The sequence below is a fragment of the Xyrauchen texanus genome, chromosome 23 (assembly GCF_025860055.1).
Source record: "Xyrauchen texanus isolate HMW12.3.18 chromosome 23, RBS_HiC_50CHRs, whole genome shotgun sequence".
NCBI classification, from domain to species: Eukaryota; Metazoa; Chordata; class Actinopteri; order Cypriniformes; family Catostomidae; genus Xyrauchen; species Xyrauchen texanus.
Window position 1 is genome coordinate 3,380,533 of NC_068298.1, and position 17,817 is coordinate 3,398,349.

General features: G+C 37.2%; 1 protein-coding gene across 1 annotated transcript in view; it reads right to left on the bottom strand.

Annotated features, from left to right (window-relative positions):
• The window catches only part of LOC127663271 (protein diaphanous homolog 1-like), a 137,572-nt gene extending 131,707 nt beyond the window's left edge, over nucleotides 1-5,865 (bottom strand). The window contains exon 1 of the mRNA XM_052154784.1: nucleotides 5,258-5,865. Within this exon, the coding sequence (XP_052010744.1) occupies nucleotides 5,258-5,359 (102 nt within the window). The 5' untranslated portion in view covers nucleotides 5,360-5,865. The remainder of the gene's footprint in view (nucleotides 1-5,257) is intronic.
• Nucleotides 5,866-17,817: the final 11,952 nt, after the last annotated feature.

The following is a 17,817-nucleotide window of genomic DNA, read 5'->3' on the forward strand; positions in this document are numbered from 1 at the left end:
TGCAACAAAAATGACATACATTCATTTTAGCAGCTGTTCTGCAGAAGATAAAACTGTTATCTGAGAATGTTGAATATAGTATTAAAAATAAAAACATTTTAAAATATATAAAAATCCTTTAAAAAAAGATGCATTTATCTGAGAAGCAGCATATGAGATGTTTAGACTTGCATTTATAGAAAAGATCTTGAATACAAGTATATTTTGTCTTTATTGCACTCGCAGAATTATAACCAAGTGAAAAATACACATACATTTAAGACACATTCTCATAAAGCAAGTCCAATTATCTCATATGTTGCTTCTCAAATAAATGCATCTTGTTTTGAGGATTTTTAGACCATTTTAAATAGAAAATAAGACCCTTTAATTATTATGATTTTGTCCTCTTTATTGTTAGTAAGCACGTTTAATACAACCTTTAAATTCGGGGAACAAGCTGAATAATCGGTTAAGTGCTAATGAATAATTTTTGCAATAATAGCCGAATGTCAATAATAATAATCATTTATCGATTACCAAAATAATAATTAGTTGCAGCCCTAATGAGGGTGGAAAATTGCCATGATTTACCACTATATGACTGTTTGTTGTGCAAAAAACTTTACTAGTATTATAAGCGAACCTCAAGGAACATATTTGAAGTGCCAAGCACTGACGATGACTTCAGTTCGGTCGCAAACACAGCACAACAAATACAGTTTAACAGAAAGCAGGTGTCTCGAGTTGTTTTTTAAAGTTATTTTTAATTAGACACATCTAAAACAGCGCTCATGCACGAGACGCTAAATAAACACAAACGAAGTGAAACAAGGCACTCGTCTAGCGCACTTTTACAAATAAAAACTAATGGATGGTTGCAAAAGCGCTCGGTGTGAACAGCCCCTTAGAGTTGGTGGGCGTCTTTGGCTGTTATGTCTTGCTCTCTTATAAGCGTTTCTCAGATTAAGCAATGTGATGTTTAAATGCTTGGTCTGGAAAGATGTTCAACTTGGAAAAGTGTGTCTCGAGATCCTCGCATTCGGTTACTGTCTGTTGTGTTCCATCTTGAACAGCCCCTGACCTGGGCTCATAGTCTAAGCCACTTCACCACCGAGTTCAAACGGATACCACTGCTATCTGGGAATATTGCTACTCTACATACAACTGTACTGAATAAAAACAATGTGGCATTTCGCTGTTACTATAGCTCGTGTCTGGGGTAGTATACGGTGGCATCAGTGCAAGTGTAACACCATGTGGACTGCTAATTGACGTGTTTACCCCCCTCATTTTACATTTCAGAATATGAAACGACTAAAACGTCTTATTCGTTTATTTTTTGCACATTAGTTGAAAATGAAATGCTCTTTTTTTAACAGCCAGGAATGTTCTTTGCAATAATATAGTGCTGCATGGTTTATGTATTTATTGCGCCCTCTTGTGGACAAAGGAAACAACGTCAGTTTAAGAACCAGCTGACTTCAAAATTCAAATATTATTCTAATTTTTTTAATATTTAAGGTAAAAATTTGAATTTAGTTTCTCTGTTCAACTGACAGCCCTAGTAACAATAACTGTAGTAACCAAGGTATTTATGCAGTTAAAATGGTAACATTTTGCAATAGCATGTTAGATTAAAGGGACTTCCTCTCAGCCAGACAGAAACCCCACACATGAGTACACACCGTGATGGTTTATGGTTTCCTTCCATTACAGCTTCTTCTTGAGTTTCACTTTAACACACCAGGTGTGTTTGGGACTCTATGGAAACCCTTTTTGGACACTGGAAGATCAGTTTTCCTCGAAAGGAGAGCTATATTTGGAATAGCGTTTTACTCATCCTATGTATGCATTACATAGCATGTTGAATAATGCATTCCACTATCTGTGAAATAATTGTTTGTAGGCATTATATACTGTATTCCTGTATACTGTATGCAAGTATTCCTTTCTCTCCCTGACTCAGTCACTGAACTCCCTCTCATTTCACTGTTCCCACTTTTCCAGTTCCACGACTTCCAAGCAAGCTCAGCTGTTATGGAGTCACCTTGTTATTTAACCAAGGCAATACAATTCCTGTCTATTAATTTTTTCTTGCTTTCGGTAGTCGGTGCAGATCTGATAACACTGAAAGAGCGAGTGACAGCTTGCAGCTTTTGCAGCGAGAATGTTTCACAATGAAACAATGTTACATTCAAAAACAACAACTTCCGAACTGCAACAAAGTGACACTTAATTCCATTTTAAACTCAAAGTTTCACTTAGAATGCTTCCTGAATGAAACAATGTTACACTTGAGGCTCTCAAACTACAGCTGCACACTTCATCGAATAATTAAGAATACAGTTACAGCTCCACAATTAACTAATTGTGAAATGTACAGTATACTCATGTTTTATTTAACATGCAATGGCTGAGTCTGTTGCTCTTTTCTGTGTATGATTTATACAGAATTTGGTTAACGGCGTAGTGTTTTTATATGCTTCGAAGAGAGCCAAAGTTGACCATTTAGGCTACCAATTCTGATTTACTGATGCAAACACATCACCGGCATGCAGTTGATCCACCCACACACACACACACACACACACAAACACAATAAGTAATAATAATGCATCAAGAATACGGCTGCACGATTTGGACAAAAATTCATATTGCGATTATTTCGAAAAATATTGCGATTGCAATTTGCTGTCAAAAATAATGTTGATTGATTCAATAATCAGTACTGAATTCAGTATACACAAAATATAAATGTTTATTTATAAAACTCTTTATTCTAGGCCTTAAAAACTAGTAGCCTTATACAAACTATTCTTTACTGTATATAAGATAGTCCTAAAGAATGAGGATTAATGTCATACTGAAGTTGAACTGATAACCCATTGGTGTAATTCAATTTAAAGTGAACATTTTGGTTATTTTGTCACCAATTAATTTAATTATTTGTACTCATTATTTTATTATATTTAATTTAGCAATGCATTATATTATAGTAACTCAATATTTGATATAGATTTATTATATGTATGTTCCTTCCTTTTCATTTTGTTGGATGTTGGTAATATTAGTTCCGCTTTCACTTGTTTCCGAGGGGAGTGTAATAAGTGTGACACGCTCTCTCGTGAGAGGTAAACAAATGACAGGAGACTGAAGAGATGTTTGTGGACTCTACAGCTGTTACTGCTGTTTGCTCAGCAATCATTTAATAAAGATGTTTGAATTATACCCCATCTTGTATTCTGCGTTATTATTATGATACCTGTGCTTAGCGGAGACTGAGATGCTGCTATCGCGGATAATAATAAACCCGCTTCACGCAGGACGCGCCAGTGTAAATAAAGCGTTTAGCGCACCACGTGAGCAAACGGAACCGAGCTCTGAGCACTTCCGTTACTGTAAGCATGAGCGGGAGTTGTGGAGCACAGATCCACTCTGAAAACACCGTAACAATGCGCTAATTTAATATAGACTGAGCAGCGCAAATACACTTTGAAGGGAGCAGACTATTTATTTAATTAATTAAAATCGCAGCCCTTTGCAATTTATTAATCGCACAAGGTCATATCGCGGTTTCGATTTCATTTCGATTAATTGTGCAGCCCTAATCAAGAATAATTGCAATTACAATATCACGGGAAAGAAACGACGATTATTATTTTACTGTCATAATCGCACGGCACTATCTCAAACCGACACAAACTTAAAATACTTTTACCATGAAACTATGTAACACCTCAAATGCTTTCAGAATGAAACACTGTTTCACTTTGAGTATCAAGCTATGTTACACCTCACAATGAAACAATGTTACATGTCAAACCTATAACCCGTACGGTGTACTGTGACGGTACAGTCATGCTATCAGATAGTAGCACTACGGTGCTATCTTAATGTAGGGTAGGTCTCATTTAGTCTCATGCGGTTCCGTCTCTTTATGTAATCTCAGACTGACACAATGTTCAGTGGGGGGTCTGTGGGGAACTGTTGCAGGGCTTCCTGTTCTTCTATTCTAATCATTTCTATTTGCAAAAGTCATGTTTGGAAGTCTAACATTTATATTTCCTATTGACACACTACAGCTGAAGATATAAATAACCATCTTAAGACAAATGCTTTGGTGAAACATCTTATGTACTTAAAGCTGCGTTCACACTGCCAGCGACACGCAGCGACAAAACGATCATCAGCTGGCGACTTCCGGCAACACGAGCGAAGGCGACCGGATGTGGCCGTGTTCAGTGCCGCAACAAAGTTAAATTTTATGCAAATGTAGAGCGACTTTCGGGAGCAATAGCCAATACGAGAGAAGATGGTAGGCGTGATCCTAATATTTTAATAATAATATTAATTGTAAAGAAACAGTGCTGTTTAGACTCTCCATACACACCACCGGCAACCTAACCGGCAACCACTGGCGACATGCAGCGACAAAGCAGCTGGCCGTGTGAACGCAGCTTAAGATGTTTGCACAATACTGCATCTATCTAATATATATATTAAAGACAAGTGTCTGTAATTTCAAAATAAAAGTCCCAGGTGCATTTCAGGCTTGTTTAGAGTTAAAAGTTTTTTTTTGTGGTTATTATTTATTTATTTCACAATAAAGTGCATTACGTAGCCTCAATGTCTGGGCCTGTCATAGACGAAGACGTTTTTGATCATTTTTATTAAACTACCGGCCGATTAATCGATTATTTGCATTTTCCACCAGCTTAGTTATCGGTATCGGCCATAGTACAGAACTCATGTCCCATGACATTTATATGCAACTCGGAGGTAATAGACAAATACCAAAAGGTATATCCTTAATGGAAAACCGGTTTAAGACGTTTTTTGCAGCTCTTCCAGCCTGACTGGATAAAAAGTGTCCAAAAACCCTCTAAAACCAGCTTAAACCCGACCGACATGACCAGAATGGTCGACCAGCTCAGCCTGGTTTTAGCCTGTTGATGTTGCTGTAGCAAGGATGTCCAAAATCGTGTAAATTAACAGTTCAAAACACACTTCTCACTCACACACACACTCACACACACACACACACACACTGACTTCCTCATTATAGATCACACACTTCTCTCACGGAGATCCGCTTTGAGTTGCTTCATTGCAACAATATAACAACATTTTTCAGGAAAAGAGCAACTGAGATGAAAAAACTCTCGCGCGAATCTGTTACTAACACAACCTGAAGCTTTACTACAACTCTTGACAGTAAAAACAGACAGCAGTATGACAATAAATACACACAGAAATAAACCATTAAAACACTTACAAACTTCTTCTTGCTTTCTCCGTCTTCATAGTTCTTTTTACTCTTCTTGTCTTTATCTTTGCCGCTTTTGGAAGCACCAGCGGACGCCGGATATTGATCCATTGTTACAACTGTAGTTTAGGTCTAAAATCACTTATTTTCCTTCAAACATGCGGGACTGTATCTCCACACACACACACGCGCGCGCGCATAAATACACATGCACACACATGCACACACACTCTCTGGTCCCGCGGCCTGGTGCTGCTCCCCGCCGCGGCCCGAGCTCTTCCTCCGGCACAAAGGAACAGGGGGGAAATTTGAACAGTAAAACCCCTCAACTCCCGGCGGTGTTCCCTTTATAATGAGCCTTCACGAGCTTATATTCTGTAGAGCCTCGTCATAACGCGCTGGTCTCCGAGCAAACGTGTTTAAAAGTGTAAGTTTGACTCGACCTCTGTAACAACACACAAACCGCGCTTTATAACTGTAAACCTGTCAATCTAATCGATCAATATGTCGAGCTGTCAATTCTTCCGATGATCGATATCCACTCCTTGCGCTCCATGGTAAGAGTTCAGGTTCAAACAACAACCATATGAGCAGAGATCAGCTGAAGTTTTCCGCTTTCTGTATCTCTCTTCCTGTGTGTGTGTGTGTGTGTGTGTGTGTTTGTGTGAGATGGGAGGGGCCATCATGCACACCTGTCACAGGTAGACACTGACGCCTACTGACACTTATCACTTGTGCATTATTGATTGACTTCAAATATTTTATTATAAACTTTTATGAAAGTTAAGAAATGTATAATGTAATATAGATTATTCTATATATTACAATAATCTATAAAATACAAAAAATAATTACTACAAATATGTAATAGTAAAAATAGTAAACAAAAGCCATTTAAAATAGTAACATAACACGATAAGACTATACCTCTTCTTAATAAATTGTTGAAGTACACAATAAAATATACTTCTATATTAGATATAGTATAATAATCTATGAAATAGTAAAAACACTAAACATTCAACAATTTAAATTATAAAATAGTAAAAATAGTGAACAAAATCACAAAAAAATATTTTTGAATAATATTATTAATAATAATCTAATCTAAGACTATAATTTAACAGATTAAACCTTTTAAGAAATATTTGTATATTTAAATTAAATATTTAAATTAAATTATATATATATATAAAGACTATATATTTAAAGACTATATTTATCCATATATATAAATGTATAAAAATATATCTATATGGATCAATATATGGATAAAAATATGGATAAATATATGTTCATATCTATATGGATAAATATATGTATATAACTATATGGATAAAGTATGTATATTTACATTTAGACTTTTTGCCTTCATAAAATACTGTGTATTGTTTGTTGTGTTATTCCAGATATTTTCTTTGAAATATGAGAAAGTTATTCTTGTTTCATTATGTTATCAGGAGAACGCTTTTGATATTTTTGAATTATTATTATTATTGAATTAATGTTATTGTTGATTTCTGGCCACATGGTATAAATATAATAAGAGCAAGCCCTAAATTAATCTTTTCATTATGGATGTAATAACCTTGCATAGAAATGAATTTAAAATATAAAACTTATATTTAAAAATACATTTAAATTTGATCTAAAAGCTGAAAATCTTTTAATCTTTAATATTTTTAATAGGTATGGTCATTTTTCTTATGCCTTGCATAATGGGCCACCTACTGTCACTCTGCATTTACTATTTAATAAAAACAGAACAAATAAAGTAGTCAAATGTAACAACAACAATCACTTAAAAAGAAAAGTGCGACACCTTGTGGCAATAAGATGAACAGCCATCACAGTGAGGGCAACATTATTTTAATAAGTCCTCACAAATAAGTGAAACATGTCAAAAACCACCTTATGAGGCCATTTGAAGTGGCCCTAACCTTACAGGTTTATGTAAATTATATAGAAGGTCAATATGGTCACCTCCGTATAAAATACATTGTTTATGAGATGTGAAACCAACATGTGTGTGTTTGTGTCAAATCACATACACATGCATTAAAAAAGCAAGGAATACAATTTTAAATGAGACTTTCCTAATGGTTTGAGGCTATCCCCATAAAAGCCTACAAGCAGAAAGGACCTTAATGAAGTCACACTGTTTAAAACACACTTAGAGTCCCTTTTCACTGCCCACATTTACAGTTTCATTAACTTTAAAGCCAGACTTAAGGAACACTGGAATGCATGCTGCTGACACCTGACTAAATCACTCTTATTCGGTGATGTGTGTAATGAACAAACCTTGGATGGTTAGTTGTGTCATAAAAGGGGGGGAAAATGAATAGAAAAGTTCCGGTGCATGTCTCGCACTCATGCACTCATGTTTCTTCAAACCCTGCAGAATCCTCTCTGAACTGTCTGCAGAAGTTGCTGCGTGTTTCATTGTAAAAGTGCTGACTTAAGTAGTCCCAGTTTTTATATCAAGCTATTATCATCTCTTCTGCACCCTCCAATTTATCTCAAGACCTCCTTTAAATGCCCACCGGTGTGCAAAAGCCACAGAAATATCAGGGTCCTTTGACAGAACGAAGGGCCCCAGAATGAAAAACACATTTGTTTCAGTGATTTTATGAAGTGACACATTTTTCTGCGGCACTCACAACCTTATTTCCCATTCTGGAGTATTTAATTTCTTTTTAACACAGTTTTATCTTTATTCAATTCTAAAAAGTAACAAAAACACACCAATACTAGCTCTTAAGGATATATTTCTGTTCAATACAAGGCAATGGAAGTCAATGGGGCCAAATTACAATCAAAGTCAATGGGGCCAATATGCAATGGAAGTCAATGGGGCCAATTTGCAATGGAAGTCAATGGGGCCAATATGCAATGGAAGTCAATGGGCCAATATGCAATGGAAGTCAATGGGACCAATTTGCAATGGAAGTCATTGGGGCCAATATGCAATGGAAGTCAGTGGGGCCAATATGCAATGGAAGTCATTGGGGCCAAATTGCAATGGAAGTCAATGGGCCAATATGCAATGGAAGTCAATGGGGCCAAATTGCAATGGAAGTCAATGGGGCCAATATGCAATGGAAGTCAATGGGCCAATATGCAATGGATGTCAATGGGGCCAAATTGCAATGGAAGTCAATGGGGCCAATATGCAATGGAAGTCAATGGGGCCAATTTGCAATGGAAATCAATGGGGCCAATTTGCAATGGAAGTCAATTGGGCCAATATGCAATGGAAGTCATTGGGGCCAAATTGCAATGGAAGTCAATGGGCCAATATGCAATGGAAGTCAATGGGACCAATTTGCAATGGAAGTCATTGGGGCCAATATGCAATGGAAGTCAGTGGGGCCAATATGCAATGGAAGTCAATGGGGCCAAATTGCAATGGAAGTCAATGGGGCCAATATGCAATGGAAGTCAATGGGCCAAATTGCAATGGAAGTCAATGGGGCCAATATGCAATGGAAGTCAATGGGCCAATATGCAATGGAAGTCATTGGGGCCAAATTGCAATGGAAGCCAGTGGGGCCAATATGCAATGGAAGTCAATGGGGCCAAATTGCAATGGAAGTCAATGGGGCCAATATGCAATGGAAGTCAATGGGCCAATATGCAATGGAAGTCAATGGGGCCAAATTGCAATGGAAGTCAATGGGGCCAATATGCAATGGAAGTCAATGGGCCAATATGCAATGGAAGTCAATGGGGCCAATTTGCAATGGATGTCAATGGGGTTAATTTGCAATGGAAGTTATTGGGGCCAATATGCAATGGAAGTCAATGGGGCCAATATTTGGAGGGTTTAAAGACAGAAATGTGAAGCTTATAATTTTATAAAAATACTTACTTGAATTCTTCTGTTGAAAGTTGTATTATTATTTGAGCTGTTTAAATCATTATTTTAGGGTTTAAGAGTTAACAGTGTTACGTTGTCATGGCAACGAATTTGAAAAATAGCTATAACTTTACACAGAAAAGGTTTAAGCGATATTATCACCCTAAAATCCTGTTAACATGCATATTGTTCATGTCTTGTGGCTCTACTTTTAAAAAAGTGAGTATTTTAATGTTTACGGACTGGCCCCCGCTGACTTCCATTGTTAGATTTATGCTATTTTTTTAAAGGAGTGACGGAACAAAATGATATTTTTTGTTAATCACCATTATGCCAAGAATGCTGTTGACTGAACTTAACTTGCATTGAACCCAGAATATTACTTTGAAGTGTTTTCCGACATCCCAAATTGTGGTAAAGTGCAAATCTCTAATAGAAAATAAAACAGCTCATTTAATTATTAATTTGTAAAAGTGTCAGTCATTGATTTTACAAAGTGACATGTTTTTCTGTGTTATATATTACCTTATTAGCCATTCAGTTTTTCTTTTAATTAAATTTTTGTTTATTTAATGCAAAAAACAACAACAAAAAAACAACATCAAACAAATAAGGTTTTAAACAGTATTCAGAGATGTCCAAAATTGCAGAAACAAGGTTGCAAAATTTGCAAACCTCATCCACTAAAAATAATTTTAATTAAATGAAACTGAGTAATTTTAATAAAATAAAACACTAAATATTTTAAGATTTGTTAATTTAATTAGTTTACAATAATGTTTGACTGCATGACTGAATGAAAACAAAACAGCTCATATAATGTTTAGATTTAAAGAGTCGTATGACCCATTTTGTGTCCTACATGGTCAGAGAAAATAAAGTTTAAGGTACAAGGACTTTACTGGGGGTCATACCCTTGTTTTGTGTACATACTTTTAGCCTTAACGAGACAAAAAGGAACAAAACATATAAACATACTTGTAAAGGTAGAATAGGTCCTTAGGGCACAATGATGTACCAAAAAAGGTTAAAAAAAAAAATGTCCGCTTGTGAGCACCACGAGAGTGACGGCCTTTATACCTTAAAGGAATAGTTCACACAAAAATAATTATAATTTTTTTTTATTGGGGAAAAAACTCACCCTCATGCCATCCCAGCTTGTGTATGACTTTCTTTCTTCTACAAAATACAATTTAAGATTTTTAGAAGAATATTGCAGCTCTGTAGGTCCATACAAAGCAAGTGAATGGTGACCAGAACTTTGAAGCTCCAAAAAGCACATAAATGCAGCATATAGGTAATCCACACGACTATAGTGGTTTAATCCATGTCTTCAGAAGTGATATGATAGGTGTGAGTCAGCAACAGATCAATATTTAAGTCCTTTTTTTTACTATAAATTATGCTCCCTGCCCAGTAGGGGGTGATATGCATGAAGAATGTGAATCGCCAAAAACAGAAGAAGAAGAAGAATGGGAAAGTGAAACTGAAGTGGAGATTGACAGAGCAGGGAGGAGAATTTATAGTAAAAAAAAGGACTTAAATATTGATCTGTTTCTCACCCACACCTATCATATCACTTCAGGAGACATGGATTAAACCACTAGAGTTATGAATAATTTATATGCTGGTTTATGTGATTTTTGCAGCTTGAAACTTTTGACACCCATTCACTTGCATTGTAAGGACCAACAGAGCAGAAATATTCTTCTAAAAATCTTCAATTGTGTTCTGCAGAAGAAAGAAAGTCCTACACATCTGAGATGGCATGAGGGTGAGGAAATGATGAGACAAATGGGGATATGTTTCGTGAATGTACCTACAGCTAGGCCAGACACACACTGATCACATCTGCGGTTATTTGTGGACTGTGTCTTATAACTCCTCAAAACAGTCAGATAGTGCAGTCATGGCCATTTATATATTTTCTATCTTATATTTATGAACTGTTCGGAAGGTCTCTTGAGAAAAGGTCTCGGTTTGATATTATAGAAGTCTCTCTCTTGTTGAGTCACACCTGACTCTCTGTGTCTCTCATCATGGCTTTGCCGCATCGGATGCGGATTAGGACAGATATCAGATTGATTGATATCTCTGCTGGCGCTGCACGTCTTTCATAACTTCAGGAGAGAAGACAGTGTGAGACAAACATCCATAGGCAATTTAGTTGGGAGGGGCAAACAGGAAACCAGACTAATTGCTGATTTAATTAGCCGTTTATCTGTTGCTTTCATCCAAAACTCTTTTACAGTTCAATTCTTACAGATTCAGCGCTCGTAATGTAACGCAAGGCTTTGATCTAGATCAAGGAAACAATGGAGGTGGATCAAGCCTTTTTGGTTTGAACCTGTGACCTTTCAGGTAAATGCCCAGATTTATAAAGGTAAAGGCCCTTATGTTTGTTAGATTGTTTCTGGACCCCTAATGATGCATTTTAGAGCTAAACAGATGTGCATTTCAGAAATCCAAAGCTTAGATATCAGTACTGCATAACCTAATGAGCCAGGTGTCGCTTGATTTAATTAAGAGTGTTTTTTACTCTCAAGAATCGAGATTTTTACAGGATTGTTTTTATGTGAATTTATAGAGGTACATTTCTAGTTTCAACTTCATTTGTACTTCAGACCTTTGTTTGGTTGGACCGGAAAAACTAGCTTAATAGCGCGTCACCCACGTTTGTTTTACAATGGGTAAAATGGAATAAATGTATGCATGGATCCATATTGAGAGCTGCATATCTCCGCGATCTAACCATGTATGGCCATGAAAATTAACACATATAGGCAAGTTTGTTTTGAACCAGAATCTAAAAGGATATTAATATTTCTGGAGTTATATGCACTCCAACTTTGGAAAAACAACTAAAATAAGTGTTTTTCACCCATATTTGGACTGGCACCGCTGGCATGTAATGCAACATGGGGTGCTGAAGTCAACTGATTTACATAATGGACCTATCGATCTCTGTGTAAATATAAAATGATGACCTTTCTTTGAAAACTGACCTTTTGACACCCTATACAAAATAATGGATTCCTCAATATTCATGCCGCCGGTTGACTTGACAAGGAATGACCCTTTTAATCATGTGTATAACGCTTTTCACACGCAACATATGTTTATAATGACTTAAATGTAATCTGTTCCTCACACAAAACTATCTAATGACTTCAAAAGACTTGGAATATAATGCACAAGTCTTATGGGCGACTTTAAAGGTGCTTTTTATCCTTTTATGGAGCTTGACAGACTTAACAGCAACGTGAACATCTTTCAGCGCTTCTCCTTTTGTATTCCACAGAAGACAGACAGTCATACGGGTTTGGAACGACATGATGGTAATTAAATGATGACAGAATATTCATATTTGAATGATATATCCCTTTAGGATGCAATTGAGAGCTGTCAGGGCTTTAGTGTTTTAAAAAAGGGTCAAGGAAGCAAGCGAGAGATTACCTCAAAGTGCAACATAAAGCAAGATTCCTGTGTCAGTCCTGTCCGCTGTGATCAATATCAACAGGGTTCTTTGCACATTCTCACACACAGACCGCCATGAAAGTAAGATTTAATCATGGTTTAACGACGTACAAGAAAATAATCTGCTTTACATAATGCACAAGACTTGTTATAACCTTATTAGGACAGAAAAGGCCTTGATGTGACCGTGCAGAAGTACAAAACAATCCTTATATACAGACACATAAACAATCACGCAGACTTTGTGCTCTGTCCAGAGTCCTGGTCCTGTTTTGATGTCCAAAGTGCCATCATAACCCAAAAATGTCAATTCACCATCATGTTGTTCTAAACCGTATTACTTTCTTTCTACAGTGGAAATAAAAAGTCACCATGCACGTTCATTGCATTGTTTTTAAATTGCAATGAAAGTGAATGGTGACTGAGGCATGCGGGTTTGTTTTATCACTTTAAAATGACGTATGTATTATTTCCGATGTTAAAATACTTCCGTGTATCCCAGCGTGATATGCAAACACACCTATATAAAGCCATTCATAGGTTGAATCCAGTCAAAGTATTGCTCTGTTTGTTTGAGCATCGTGACCAACCAATGCCGCGACTTTGGGGCGGGACAATCTGCTTGTCCAGCCAATGGAAGACAGTGTTCTGGAAACCTGTTTGAAAACAGTCACCATTTTTCCGATTCCATTTAGTGATGCAGAAATGACGCGCTACAACTTTAAGCACCACAGTCACTTCAAACCCGAGGGTAACATTGTCTATTCCAGTTGTACAATCCACTTCTGTGTGATTCTGGGCCATCTCATTTGTACGAGCTCCGCGCTTCTCGCAGCGACGGTCGTAAGGCATGGAGGCGAAGAAAGAGTTTCTAAGCTGACAGTTGATGAAGAACACAATAAGTAGGACCAGGAGAAACAGCACCAGGCACATCACCACGTATGTGGCCAGATCCGGTTTGTTCAGCACGCCTTCGCGCAGCACACCCCCGCGGCCGGTTGGCTTCAGGAGGGCCAACACGCTCACGGGTCCATGAGACACGTTGAGTGGCGCAGGTGTGTGTGTGTGGGTCATTAAGTCAAAGTCCCGCGCCGCCGCCGTGGAGTTTAAGAGCATCTGTCGCAGCATGATGAATCCAAACCGTTAGACTGCAATAAGAACACACAAGTACATGCTGTTGTTTTCATATGCATTAAAAGCATTATAAATGACTAAATGCGTTTCACATGTGGAATATACATGAGGGTAAAGCTAGTTTATAGAAATGCGTGTATTATATAATGCAATGGGGAGTCTGGGGCTAGTTGTCACAAGGCTCAGTAAGATTTTCTCTAGCAGAGGTTTTGTATGTTGGTTTCAATCTATTCTCTTCGAATCATTGTCAATAAACAGCACAGTCATATTGTGACAACTTACCCCAAATAGTGTGACAACATGCCCCACTATAGGGGTCAACTTGTGTTAAATGAACAGTATAGCCAGCAAGCACAGAACATCCCCTTAATGTTAAGAGACCGTTCACGTTTGGTTAGTTTTTGGGAACCCATTCCTAACATTCTAGGACGTTCCCTTTGGGTTTTATTTTTATAAACAAAAACTATTGTTCTAGGAACGTTCTCTTTAGGTTGCATTTATTTATTTATTTTTACAAAAACGAATGTTTTAGGAACATTTTTTATAGGTGTTATTATCTAGGAATGTTCTCTATAGATTTTGGTTTTAAATACCAACATTTTATCTTGCATTTTATTATTATAATCAAAAATTAACATTCAAGTAACGAGGGGTCTGGGTAGCTCAGCGAGTATTGATGCTGACTATCACACCTGGAGTCGCGAGTTTGAATCCAGGGTGTGCTGAGTGACTCCAGCCAGGTCTCCTAAGAAACCAATTTGGCCCGGTTGCTAGGGAGGGTAGGGTCACATGGGGTAACCTCCTTGTGGCTCTCAGTAGGGCGTGTGGTGAGTTGTGTGTGGATGTAGCACTACGTCTCCGCGGTAACGTGCGCAACAAGCCACGTGTTAAGATGCGCGGATTGACGGTCACAGACGCGGAGGCAACTGAGATTCATCCTCCGCCACCTGGATTGAGGCGTCACTTTGCCACCACGAGGACTTAGAGTGCATTGGGAATTGGGCATTCCACATTGGGGAGAAAAAGGGGAGGAAAAAGAAGAAGAAAAAAAACATTCTAGGAACGGTCTCTTTTATTTTTATAAACAAAAACTAATGTTTTAGGAATGTTCTATTTGTGTTATATATACATATAATTATGTTCTATGATTATTGTCTTTGTTGTCTTTAAATTTGTTTTTGTTTTTTATAACAGTTTGCGTTTTATATTTATACTCAAATATTAACAGGAATTTTGTCTTGTTTTTTGGGGGGTTTTATTTTTATAACCAGTAACTATGGTATAGTAACGTTCTTTTGGGGTTTTAAAAGTAATGTTTTTATGGACATTCTATATGGATGCTGTTATTTAAAAAACAACAACAACAACAAAAAAAAAACACTAACGTTTCTAGATTTTACTGTTATATATATATATAGCGAGAGAGAGAGAGAGAGAGAGAGAGAGAGAGAGAGAGAGAGAGAGAGAGAGAGAGAGAGAGAGAGAGAGAGAGATACACGTTTAATTTGCGTTTTAATTTTTTTAAACAAAAATTAACGTTCCAGGAATGTTTTCTTTAGAATGCATTTTTTTATATAATCAAAAACGAACATTCTAGAATGCTCTTTGGGTTTAATTTTTAGAACCAAAAACTAACGTTCACGAAATGTTCGCTGTGATCTTCCTGTGCAAAAACAGTGGAAATGATCACCAGCTTTTTTAAAAAAAATATAAACATATCAGGTATGTTCATGTACAGAAATTGACTTGGCAAAATAAACCTAGACTGAGAAATATTCACTGGGCTAAAAAGTGTGACAACTAGCACCGGTCTCCTCTGTATGTAAATGTATAGGCCTACATGTAGATAGATACATCGCATCGCAGTCAACGTTTACGCAGAAGTTCGGCATTAAACGCATTAATATTCAGTCAATTCAGTAAAGATAGTCTCGATGTATCTGTTGCGCGTTATTCATGAGCATATACACTGTTTATATCCACTTACTCCGACACTATAATCATCGACAGCACATCCACAGAAGACGCAAACAATCTATCCATGTCCTGCGATCTCCTTTTACATATGAGCTCCCGGAGAAATAGGACCTCCCAACACTGGCGTATCCGAATCTCTCCAAATGTCCCGATAAACGGCCAATAAAAATCGCAATATCCTCAAATACAGACAAGCTACTCTTTTCCGACCCTTTTCTGTGGTTTGGAGAGGGTCCCGCCTAACCAACATCCCGCCGCGTGTTTATTTCCAAGGGAATGTGAAAGGCTCTCCACGCGCATCCGTCAATTACGACCACCGGCGATGAGTATCGATCCGGCTCGACTTGAAGAGGAACACGGTCTTTATAAACATATAAAAGAAACAGATAGATGAGCTGCTCTCTGTGCGCAATGGAGAGGCACTGGAGACGCGCCAATGGTCCTGCTCTGTCCCTCTTTCTCCTCCAGACAGACTCTGCAGTTTGGGAGAGAGTGCGTGGAGGAGTTTCAGGATGGTGCGGAATGTCTCAGGGAGGTTTGAGAGAGAGAGAGAAAGAGAGAGAGAGAAAAATACATGCAGCCTATCATGTGAACCAGCAATTTAAAGGGACAGTTTGTGCTGGTGTCCTGTAAGGAAACCATTACAATTATTAGTATAATTTACATATTTTGTTCTGGACATCGAAGATACAACATTGGATTATTCACACAAGCAAGATCAGACACAAGTAAACAATGGCTCATTTTTTATGGAACTGTTTAATGTAAAAGCAGATATAAAGTTTTTAGCTATTTGGGGCTTAGAGCAGCAGTGATCAGCGCATAAAAGAGACGTTTGTGTTTCATATCTTACAAACTTCATATTTCACTTTGTGATTCTTTTGAAAATATTTTAAACTGTGGTATTAGGGCAACATAATAATCTATACAGTCACATTCCTGAGAATGAGATCTTTCATTTGATATATGATAAAGTTGCTATTTTAAAGACTTTTATATTAATAATAATAGTTCTACCTCATGGCCACGAGGTGGCGCTCATAAGCGACGCGGGTGTTTTAAGGCCTCATGTTGTCATTTTCAGTAACATGCAAAAGTGATGGTTATCTCTGAAAACTTATATGCCTGACTTATTTATAAGACAACTTGAGTATATTAAGCATAAACATCTCGCGACAAAGTGCTCACTTTTAGACATATAAGTGTTTCCGCCTCCGTGGTCAAAGCTTGAACATTTAGAAAAGAAATTATTTGTGATTCACTACTACTTCTTTATAGAAATGGAGGGAGCCATCAGGAGGGTGCACATTCGTTTGATTTGTTTTCTGACATTTTCTAAAAAATAATAATAATCTCAATTGTGCAAAGGATTGTGGGTGATTGAAGGCTGCGAAGGATGCACCAGATGCATCCTCCAAAATAAGCAGAACGAAGGCTGCAAATGAGGCTGCCTTCCAAGCGTTCTCACAATTGAGATGACCTTCGACGGCGCTTGATGATGTGGCAGCCGAGATACCCAGCCTAACCAGGCTGCAGCCTTCCGATTGAGAAGCACCGGACAATTAGGAGATTCAGAGCTGTTCACATCACGGAGCTGGCCCCATTCACTTCCACTGTAAGTGCCTCAATGTCATCTTGATTTTTTGCCTTTTTTATAGAAAAGGAGTGCCAAGTCAAAATACATTTTTGTGGTTATCACTATTATGGTTATTATAATCTTATTTAAGTAATTCTGACATGAACACAGCATTAGACAAGTAACCAGAGGTGGAAAGTAATGAATTACAACTACTCTCGTTACAGTACTTGAGTACATTTTTAAGTATAAATAAATAATAGTACTTTTACTTGAGTTGATAAAAAAAGTATTCAACTACACTACTATTATATTTTACCACAATTACAAAGTACAAAAAATACATACAATTCCTGAATTGTTTTTAAACCTTTTTTTAAACGTCGGAAATTAATGGGGACTCAGGGCAAAAATGCCATTAAAATTAACAAAATTATCCTGAAATTCAAAATATGGGGGCAAAAAATGCTCACTCAACGAGTTCCCTTGTTTTATTAATAATATCTGATATAGTTACTATTACATACATTTCGACCTTTCGGC